This window comes from Lactuca serriola, chromosome 2 (assembly GCF_051521515.1).
Source record: "Lactuca serriola cultivar US96UC23 chromosome 2, Lser_US96UC23_V15, whole genome shotgun sequence".
NCBI lineage: Eukaryota > Viridiplantae > Streptophyta > Magnoliopsida > Asterales > Asteraceae > Lactuca > Lactuca serriola.
The window spans coordinates 82,648,201-82,660,075 of NC_136409.1; the positions used below are offsets into that span (position 1 = coordinate 82,648,201).

The following is an 11,875-nucleotide window of genomic DNA, read 5'->3' on the forward strand; positions in this document are numbered from 1 at the left end:
ATATGCATCATACACTTCAACACCTGGACTCCACAATTTTTTCATGTCCTCAATTAATGGAGCTAAATAAACATCGATATCATTTCCCGGCTGTTTTAGACCTTGAATTAGTAATGACATCATGATATATCTTCTTTTCATGCATAACCAAGGTGGAAGATTGTATATACAAAGAAGAACCGGCCATGTACTATGACGACTACTTAGGCTTCCATATGGATTAATTCCATTAGAACTAAGTCCGAACCGAATATTTCTAATCTCTCGACCAAATTCTTTAAAACTGGAATTAATATTTCTCCATTGAGGGGAATCAGCCACATGTCTTATTTTTTCGTCTATTTTACGATCGGCATGCCATCGTATTAATTTGCATCTTTCGCGTTTGCAAACAACCGTTTTAATCTAGGCACAATAGGCAGATACCACAATACTTTAGCAGGCGGACCTTTCTTTTTCACATCAGTGGTTTGTTCTGTATGATTATTCTGCTTATACCGTGATGTACCGCATGTGATACACTTATCTAGATCTGCATACTGGTTTCTATATAACATAAAGTCTTTTGGACATGCATGTATTCTTTTGATTTCCATTCCCATTGGACACATTAGTTTTTTTACTTCATATGTTGAAATAGGTAACTCGTTATCTTGAGGAAGTATATCATTCAAAAGCTTTAGAAGATTTGTGAAACTTGTATCACTCCAACCATTGTTTGCTTTTAGGTTAAATAGTTTCAAAACAGCAGATAGTTTGGTATACTTCATACACCCGGTATACAATGGTTTTTCTGAGTTGTCAAATAATTGTTGAAAATGTTCATAATCCTTTTCAGCGACATTGTCCTCCCAATCATGTAAAATTCCAGATAAGTCATCGTATTTGTCATTGTTTGAATCATTGTTATCATCATTAAACTCTGAAAAAACCTCATTACGATTAACCAATGTCTCCCTGTGTCGTGACCAACATATATAATCTCTCATAAACCCACGAATTATTAAATGTTCCTGTACTTCGGCAGAATCAATGCACATACGACAGTCCTGACAATCTACACAAGAACACCATATGTAGCTTTCTCCTTTATTCACCCGATTTTCCTCGGCAGCTTTAAGAAAACCACCCAAACATGCCAAATATTCATCACATGAATGTTTAATTCTATACACCCAGTAACTACGATCCATCTTTATTACATAAACCATATATTAATAACATGCATGTAGGACTAACAATAAATCTAAAGGCATTTGTCATTTACCTAATACAAATTTAATCTTACGAAAATATGACTGAGTGTTTGAAAGTAATAAAAATACCTTATCTTTACTCGTTAGACAAGATGAGTAATGTATTGTTTGATGATTCAATAAGCTTCAACAAATATTCCTGCAATATTCAAACAAACAGTAAATCAAGTCATATAACGAGTTATGTAATAAAATAAGTTGTTATTATTATTATTATTATTATTATTATTATTATTATTATTATTATTATTATTATTATTATTATTTTGATTGGGTTTTAATACTAAAACAAATCATATTATTTGTTATATGAGTAGCTAAAAATTGTTTATGTAATTGATAGATATTAAATAGAAATGCATATAAATAACTTTTTTATAACATCAAATATTATAGAAAAAACTGATTTAGTGGAAGGCAGGACTTTCTTTATTTTTCCCGCCAAATGTCTCTTTCACCTTCTACCCTATCAATGTCTGCATCGTGTCTTTCATACTCTACCGTAGTCACATATCAAAACCTCCGAAAACATAATCTTATATGGCGATCTTTTACCAATAAGTTGATTCCCTCTTTCAATCTACCATATTTTGTATATTTTCCCCTAAAAGCCCAACTAGATATCTACGGTTGATAACCTTTACTATCCCAGAATGTGAGTCGCCCCTGTTCTGCAACCTTCCATCATATAACCCCAAAATGCTCACCAAAAGGCTCAGGTGATGGGTTTCCTAGCTTGCCACTCTCTTGTTATTTTTTCAGATTAACATTTGAATGCAATTATTAAATTTCAGTTATATCTGTTCTTTACTTCTTATTTGTTGTTGCAGGTTTATTCCAAGGTTTGGAGAAGAAACAGGGAAAAAAGAAGAAAACGATGTCACCGCTTAAGGTTTAAGGTGTTTCCATTGTCTACACTAGTTACTTTTGTTATGCAATTATTATATAACTATTCTGCATTGATCGTTATCAGCTTATCCTCAATGGCAGTAAATTTGAAAAACAGTCAAACAAATGTTTTGGGCAGGGTGTTTTTGTTAGTCGTTTAGATACATGAATACCATAAACAAAAAAAGTATAAGACGTATTTTAAGTATCAATATCTAAGAATTCTAATATTACAAGACTATTTATCACATAAACAATACCAATGAAGACCCTCAGAAAGGTCAAATGAAAATTGACTTAAATTTAGAGCTACTTTGATAACACTCTTGGTCATATAAATTTAAAGCTAGTTTGATAACAGTATTGTTGATGCTTCTTTTTTTTTTTTAAAGAAAATTGAGTTACAAAATCTCGTTGACAGGAACTATAAATATGAATTGTATTCATTCCAAATGGTCAAACAAAAGAAGGCAAGTTGATGACTATAGATGAATGAAGTTGAGCTATAAATGCTACAATTTGCTTGTGACTTTTAAATTTACGTCATCTATACGTCATCTATTTTAAAATACCAACTACATTTTAATTTTACAATAAAATATTATAAAAAAGAATAGAAAAAGAAAAATAAATTCTAAATTGTTTATTACAGAAGGACCACAACTCTTATCATCTTTGAACCCATTTATTTAGATTGCTAAAATAAAATATTGGTGTGATACACTGCAATTTGTAGTTTATAAAATCTAAACCAGAGTAAACACCATGGTCAGATTAGAGGTACATACTTGGACTTAATAAGGAAGAACACATGTGTTGTAGCTAATAGTTTCCATCTCAGTCATATGTGATCTTTTAATTTTCTGCATGTATAAGGAAAATATAAACTTATGAAAATATTTTCTCGTTTAGCTTAGTGGAACAGCAAAGAATTGTAAATCAATTAAAACAAAATTTGATTAGCATTGGAGATACATACCGAGCAGCTTCTAGCTTCCTTCTCTTGATTTTTTTTTCCCGTGTATGCTTTGTGTGTGTTATGGGAGGAATAAATAGGAATGAACAAGATAATCTTAGGAATTAGTGGTAATTATCCTCCCAAATAGTTGTATCAATATATGTTAAGTTTTAAAATTTAAATTTTGTTTATGAATGGTTATGTTTTTAATTTTAAATATAATTTATTTTAGTGATAATCTTCTTTGTTTTTGGCAGAACCGCTTATTCTATGATATGCTAAAAATATAATATATTTTTTCTTGAATATCTTTCGATCTGTTTTAGTTTATTTTATTATATTATATTTTTTTTGTGTGTGTATCTTCATCAGATCATCAGCTTTATAATTTAAATATTTGATTTTTCTTATAATATTTGTTGTCCTTTTGAAAAGTGAAGGCTAATCGACAAGGTTAAGATTAATTTTGCTTTATCATTGTCCCTCACACGTCTGTACCCTTATCAGGCTATAATAAATGCTCTTAACCCTCTTATATTCTTCTCCTACTTGATAGTAACATCACAACTTTTTTTTTACTTCTGTTAATTATAAGCATCCTATCTAACTGTTTCAATAAAATGTTTGTATACGTATGTGTGTGTGAACAATATAACTTGTCAGACAAGGAGTTCCATTGCTAGTGTGGTGTAATTCGTGATTTTGATGTTGTATATTGTGAATTAAATCTTGATTTTGCTAATAAAATTAACACATAATTAGAGATGAGCAGTTAGTATCATTTCCCGATCCTCTAACAGTACCAAATTCATCGGGGACCCGACTGATTGCAGGTACCTTGTTTGTTTTGCTTTATTAGCATATTCCATTTTGGTAGAGCATAAAAGGTTAACAAGTATGTATTGATGATGTATTTTTTAAGTAGGAAGTAAGGAGTGTTAAGTGTTACAAATCTACATCAATGTTACCTCTGATTTTAACAATATAAAAGGTCACCAATTTGTTTTGACTTTTAAATTTCATATGAGTTTGATTTTAACAATATAAAAGGTCACCAATTTGTTTTGACTTTTAAATTTCATATGAGTTATAACTTTACTTCATATTCCTATAAAGTTACAAATTCATAATCTTTAATCAATTGATGACAACTAAATTAGTGCAAATTTACAATCACTTTCACATTTCATATTAAATATAACTTGTTTTACTTTACAAAGTATGTGGAAGATAACTACGTCCTTAGGGTAAAAGGATAGCATGTATCCAAGAACATGTAATCTCCAAAATAGCCTTTGATTAGCTTTATTAATTGTTTAAAAATAGGAATCAATGGTGCACCATATCTATAATGACCTGCTAGACAATCTTAAACAAGATCTTATAAATTAGAAATTAGTGTATGAGTCTAAACAAATAACTAAACAACCGGATAATAATCCTTATTCAAATAAAAGACTCATACTAACTTTCCTTTTTTATTGTTTAGCCTTGAAGCTACCCTACTTCCACATTAGATAGACCTGGCCAAATTAAGCCAAACAGTCCAAGCTTATCATAGTCCTTCATCATGATCTGACCATAAGTGAGTGGTGTCGTCAACATCATCTTCTCGAAGACTAAAGCCAAACCGGTCTTTTGACTTTCCCTTGATGTTCAACATTAAGGCTATCAAGCTTTCACAAACACTTTTTTCGATATGCATAACGTCCACACAATGGTGAGCCTGCAAGTATTCATAGTCTAAATGTTTATTTCCATGTTTCCAGTAACTAGGATCCATCTGTAATTACATAAAAAATATTATGATTCAATTAAGTCTCAACAAATATTCATGTGATATTCATCGTCTGGAACACTGTCTTAGATTTTCATGTCTACTTAAATATAATGAAATTTTATCTTCACATCTGGAAGTTACCTTTGATTGTGTGTGCCAAAGATGAAAGGGAAAGAATTAATGATATTTTATAATTCCAGGGGATATTTGTAAGGTTGCAACAAGGCTTTGGTTGTTGAGGAAGCTAAACCTTTGCAATGGTCTATGCCGTTCACAACTTCTGACTCTACTCAACTTTGATGTAAGTTTTCAAAAATTAAACATTAACCGACTTAAATGTGAAAATCTGAGGCTGATCACAGACCTCAACTGTTAAAAAAACAAAAATTCTAAATTAAATTAACACACCATAAGTCTACAATAAGATTAAAGATACATACTCAGACTTAATGAAGAAGAATATGTGTTGTATCATACGATTTTCATCTCCTTCATACAAGATTTATCGATTCTCTGCACGTGTGACTTTCTGTGTATGCTAATTGATGAATAAATACAACTTTTTTCATATGGTCTCTGTTTTTTTTTTTTTTTTTTTTTTGTGTGCGTGACTGGAAGAAAAAACACCAATTAAATAGATAATCAGTGGTAGTTATCTTTCAATCCATGTTTTTATCAATATCTCTTTAGCTTTAAAATTTAAAGTTTTATTCATAATCAGTTAAGTATTTGAGTAATGTATATCTTATCTGTTTATTTATTTATTTCACACTATATGATTTTCAATGTCATAAGGAAGAAAATATAGTTGTATTCATTTATTTATCTACTCAAATGCACAGGAATCATCTATCTGGTGTTCTTTGGAGCTGATGGCATACATTTATTGATCTTCTCTGGTTCTATTTGTGCTCCTTGTTAATTTCTTTCTATATGTTGGTAGGGTTTTTTTTGGTTTATTGACCATTTTGCCCCTGCTTGGCGTTTTTTAGTGTGGTGCTTGTTGACTGAATTTTTCTGCCTCTATTCATCCATTTGCTAAAGTTCTGGTCTGCTATGCTCTCTAGGTTGCTGGTGGGATACATCTTTGCTATTTGGACCTTTTTACCCTTGTGGGGTGTTTTCATATTGCTTTTAGTTCCCTGTTTATTTAGCTTAGCTTTTGTTTCTTTGGCTCTTCTTGTTGCTTAATATTGCCAACTTCCTTCTTGTGTGTTGCTTAATAAAGTCATAGTTGTTCAAAACAAAAAACAAGTCATTAAGCCACATTTGCATTTTCTAGATGAAGTATAAACACCTGGTTGTTGAAAATGGGTCATATGGCTTCCTAGTATATAGTATGACTTGTTTTGAAAGTTTGTATAAGACACATGGTGTGTACAAGTCTAATATATATGAAAAAGGAGTAATAAATGTTTTTTCATAAATGTGCAAAAACTTGATGAAAAAGAGTTTGGATGTATAGTTTTTCTCCAGGGCAAGAGAATAAGGCCCGGTTCTATTTTTAAAAATGGGTCATATAATTGTAAGGTTATAAGACACGGTTCGGTGGATTAAAACCGGATTATATAATTTTATTATATGTCCCGGTTCTTAATTTAAACCGGGTCATATTACAATCTCTCTTATAGAACCCGGTTTTTTCATAATATATTCCGGTTTTTCTCAAAACCGGGTCCTAATTGGCGAGTCTTATGACGCTTTTTGTAGTAGTGGAAATCCACAACGACACAAAGTGGAAGCATACAAAAATAAATGTTGTGAAGCTAAGAGTAGACCCATGTTCAACCAATCTAAAACAAAAATTACAAACAACCAGGAATAACAATATGTACGCTCGTAGCCTTTGATTTCTTTGGCTTAGCTAGTTGATTGGATATGTAGAATCCAAAGTCGGGTCCCTCTAATGTGTTTGTACCCAAATATCATATCAAAATTTTTTTGGTAAAGGTTTGTGCTCTTCAGACACAACGCGTGAACAAAAAAGAAACGACACATCTATCTTGGTAGATCAGGATATATAGAGGGTTTGAGAGGCAACTAAAATTCTTAGGGTTTTATCACTTTGACTCTTGGTCCGCGGTTCCTCTATTTATAAGGGAGGGTGTTGAATCCTTATGGTATAATTACTTAGTCACTATGTAATTATCCATAAGATTTTACTTTCAAATATTTACACATAAACCCCTAAACTTTATAAGTTTCTATGAATTAGATAGTTAATTAATTAACAAACTAGATCCATGGTATTCTGTCGTTTCATTAATTGCTTGAATATGTGTAACGCCCGCAGATTCGGGCTAGTCAATTTAGAGGCAATAGGGGTCGAAAACGAATTTTTGACAAGATATTATTTAGAATAAATAATCTTAACCATGTTTTAGAATATGTCACAAGGTTTCCGTACATATAAAGAACGCCGAAATTCGAGTTGTAACGAAGAAGTTATGGCTCGTCGAAGCTTTACGGCAAAACCAGCACGACACCGGGAGACGTAAATAGTGAATTTAAGATAGAGGGATTTTTAGCCTTAGTGATCTAAACCAAAGTTTTAGTATATGTTAAACCGAGAACATCCATAAAAACAACGCCCAAATCTGACTTCGTATGAGGAAGTTATGATTTTTCTAAGATTCGGCTTAGCAGTGCACGGTCCGAAACTCGAATTTTAGTTCGAGCGGTTTTTAGCTTACGCGACCTAAATGAGAGTTGAAGATCTCATTAATAGGAACTCAACGGTAAAAAGATAGATGAAAACGGAGTCCGTATGAAGGAGTTACGAATTCTTCGCGGTCATTTAACAGTTTAAACGCCTCATACTGTTAAATTTGAGATCGGTCGAGAATTAGCCGGCCGAGTCTAAATGAAAGTTGTAGATCTTGATTTTACCTACGCGTTGAAAAAAAGAACGTCAAAAACGGAGCTTGTATGCGATAGTTATGATTTTTCTAAGTATGAAGGCTAATACGCGATGCGGGGTGACGTGGCACCACCAGAATTGGACACGTGGCACCACAAGAAGGCTGCCACATGCCCCAACTCGGTGAGTAGGTCCTCCTACTTGGCGACTCCATCAGGAATTCAGCCTATAAATAGAGGTGTCGGGCATTCCAACTTCCTCACACCTCACCCTTCAACTTTCTCTCTTTAACCTCCCTTAAGCCCCCTAAAGTCTAGGTAAACCCTCTAGCACCTAAAGGAAGCCCCGAGGCTCCTGGAGTCCCGAGAAAAGAGCCTTTCGGCTCGGGAACGCTGCTCCAGCGAAGCCCGGTTTTGCGAAAAACCCGTTGTAAGTGCGTTGTACCTATCCTATCTTTAGTATAACTTATGTTACAATATAGTAATGTTATTAGGACCTTATAAGGAATATTTGGGCTATTATTATGGGTTATATAAGTATTGTTTAACGCTTATATAATAATAATAATAGCTAGACTATTAAATTAGTCTCGTCAAACGTTAGACTAAACTCTAGTGGTAATGATACTAGGTTTCGTCAAGGGATAATTGTTTTAAGAGTAACAAAGTGCTGTCCAAGTGCCGAGTCACCACCTTCCCAGGTGAGTGCATAGTTACTTTCATCTTACACATAGATATGAAGTATTTTATATAAATTACGTGCTATGTGTGCATATTACCTGAGTACTTGCTGTCTATGCTGGATGAACGATTTTATACACGTTTTAAATGATTTAAACTGTATATGTATTTTATATCTACAAAATGTGTTGGGTAAAACATGAGTAGATGAAATAGTTTCTGTGTGACATAAATAAAATGAAGCGGTGATATAGACCATGAGGTAAAGGTGAGAGGTGAACCATGAGAGAATCCTTTTACCCAAGTGATGGCCCCGTCATCCAGCAAAGTATAGATGACAACCACGGACTATTCTAGACAGTCCAGTGGACACTAGCAGGCTCGCAACCTGTAGGTGTTTTGAACTGTGTATTCACCAGGTGTACTCTAAAAACCCATCAACTTGTATTGCGAGTGGATTCTCGGAAATGATACTGTCGATAAACGAGATAAAACCCATTGACCTGTATTGCGAGAGGAGTCTCGAAAACGATACTGTCAATAAACGAGATAAACCTTGGTAACTATGGATTTAGTGCCTATTGAGTAAACCTTGGCACCGATGGATTTCGTGCCTATTCCTTAGGATAACCCCTAGGAATAAATAAATGAGGAATAGTTGAATTCTTAAGGTAGAGAAGATAATGGGGATGGGTAATTGGGTTGATTATTTAAATGCTTAAACATAATAATTATATTATTGTGGGTTGAAAACCCTACGTACTCACCAGGTTTCCCAACCTGACCCACTCAGTTTATTTATATCACAGGCATTGATATGAAGTTACATTACACTGAGAGATTTAAAAGAGATTTAGATCACTATTGTAAATGAATGTAAGTTCTATTTATGCTTATTTTTCTGTATTGACGATGACATCCTAAATGTTTTAAAAGTGAATAAAAATATATTTCTTTACAAATGCTTTGATAACGCAATTATCATGTTTTTCTGGGAACAAATTCCTCAACATTTTTATTAAAATAGATACTTTAATTTTTATAAAGCATAAACAAAAATCGGTCTTTTTCTGGCTGTGAAAATGGGGATGTCACAATATGTCCTTGAGTGTAACCCAAATGGACTATGCAATTAGTAGTGATAGTACCAACCATTGTGACTGTGGGCCCTATTTCCAACAGTTTCCCACTTGCAAATGTGACAAACATTTTAGGGTCTAATATTCAGTAATAATAAACAGAGAGTACAACATCCAATGCAACTATAGTACTTACTGCAAACTAGCAATAAAACACCCTATAGACAAGTGATCAAATATTCATTTTCTCTTCAAGATATCTATATGAAAATGAGTCGAGGACAACATGTCAATCTTAATACTCAAGGTTATGCTTCTCCATAGAGAATTGTGATGACCATTTCAGACTGCAGCATTGATATGATCAACTCAGTCATAGATTGGCGGAGCATTATACTGTCAACAGCGAATCACTGTGGGGCCTAGAGATATCAACTTCCATTATTAGGGTAGATAGATGAAATAAACTTTACTACATAGACTCTGCCTATTCTCAATGTCATATATGGACATTCCCGTTATGGCTTCCAGATACAGATACAGACATCGTTGGAGAAAACCAAGACACAACATAGTGCAGATGAAAAGTCTCATGCATCTTCATTTGAAAAATATTAGATACTATCATCTTATAATTACTTATTATGGAATCCACGAAGTACTATCTATGTGTGGGTTACTCCAATACTTAAGATCTTCATTTCATCTACTCATGAGTATTAATCGCATCTGTATGATATTTTCATTTCCATGATCAATCTATTAATATTCTTTGACAATCATAAATCACTACTTACTTCTAGAAGTAGCACCAATTATGGAGGTTCAATTATATTAATATTCTGGAAGTGAGTTCAAAACTTGCAAAATAGAACACACAAATATATTAATGTAAATTGTTCCAATACAATCCATTATTAAGTAACCACAAAATAATCACAAAATCATATGAAATATAATCTTTATCAAATCCAATGTATCAAACTATAAACTATAAAATCAAACCAATTCACTAGCAAATTTAATACCTATTGATCAAATGTAATCTTCATGATTGATCTAGGACAACGGTTTGGTGAAGGCATCAACTTAATCTCTTCTGATGATATTTGAAGGCATCAGCTTAATCTTCATGATGTCTCTTTCTTCCGTTAGATATCTAATGTTGTGGAACTTTTGGAGTATATGTCTTGAACGCTTGTGTGATATGGGTTATTTTTTCAAAGTGATTATACCTTTAATGTCTCAATATTGACTTTAATTAATAATTCTTATATATATATATATATATATATATATATATATATATATATATATATTAAAGGAGGACACTTTTTAGGAATAATAAACTTATGTGACTTTTGGCATGAATGGTCCTCTGTTTATGTGTTTGTGTTCAAATCCGTCTTTAGGTCATTTTATGACAGTACCCATATTTTGTGCACCCATATTTTGTGCGGATACGTGTTGGGAGTAGTTCCGGTTTCCCGGTCATTTTGTGTTCAAATCCGTCTTAAGGTGCAATTTTTGTTTTTTAAAACAAATATATATATATATATATATATATATATATATATATATATATATATATATATATATATATATATATATATATATATATATATATAAACAAACTTTTTACATCCTATAGTGAAAATGAATATGTAAAAAATAGGAATTTAATTTTTTTTTAAAAGTCATTCTTAAAATGTAAAGTTATTTTATTCATATTTCAATTTTAGTGAAAGACCTGTCGCATCCGACCACCGCTACGCGGGGGTTCTCCATCTAGTTAAAATTAAGCTAAATTATTAAAACAACAAACAAAGTAATAACCACTTTTAATACCATCTGATTTGCAAGAATTTACTCTTTTGATTCACATACATAAACTCATCACCACCACCATCATCACTAACACCATCACCACCACCCACCACTGTGGCAGTCACCGGTGCCACCCCTCCCTCCCCCCCCCCCCCCCCCCCCCATCACTGCCACCACCGTCAAAATGTTAAAATATGGATAATATATCCATGGGGGCGTTGATGGGGGGAAAAGTGGGCAGCTGAACAGGGTCCAATTTTTTTCGTTATATATTTTTATTTAAAATGAAAAAATTATAATAAAGATAAGGGCCATTTTTATCTTGTTCGTCTTGGGCCTTTGAGAATATTTAGTTTTTCAACACCGGCCCTGAATATATCTTTACATATAAGTTAGAAAACAATGTAAAATTAAGTAAAACAAACAAAAGGGTATTTTGTCATTTTAAATAGATTTCAATTCCATTTGCTACCAACCAAAGAAAATCTCGAATTGATTCCAATCTCATCTCTTGCCAACCAAACAAGATATAACATTATATTTTAAT

The 11,875-nt window shown here is 32.6% G+C and overlaps 1 protein-coding gene across 1 annotated transcript; it reads right to left on the reverse strand.

Moving 5' to 3' along the window:
• Positions 1-365: 365 nt before the first annotated feature.
• LOC145089354 (uncharacterized) lies at positions 366-1,193 on the reverse strand. The gene has a single exon (XM_079027800.1). The coding sequence runs from the start codon at positions 1,191-1,193 to the stop codon at positions 366-368; it is 828 nt and encodes a 275-aa protein (XP_078883926.1).
• Positions 1,194-11,875: the final 10,682 nt, after the last annotated feature.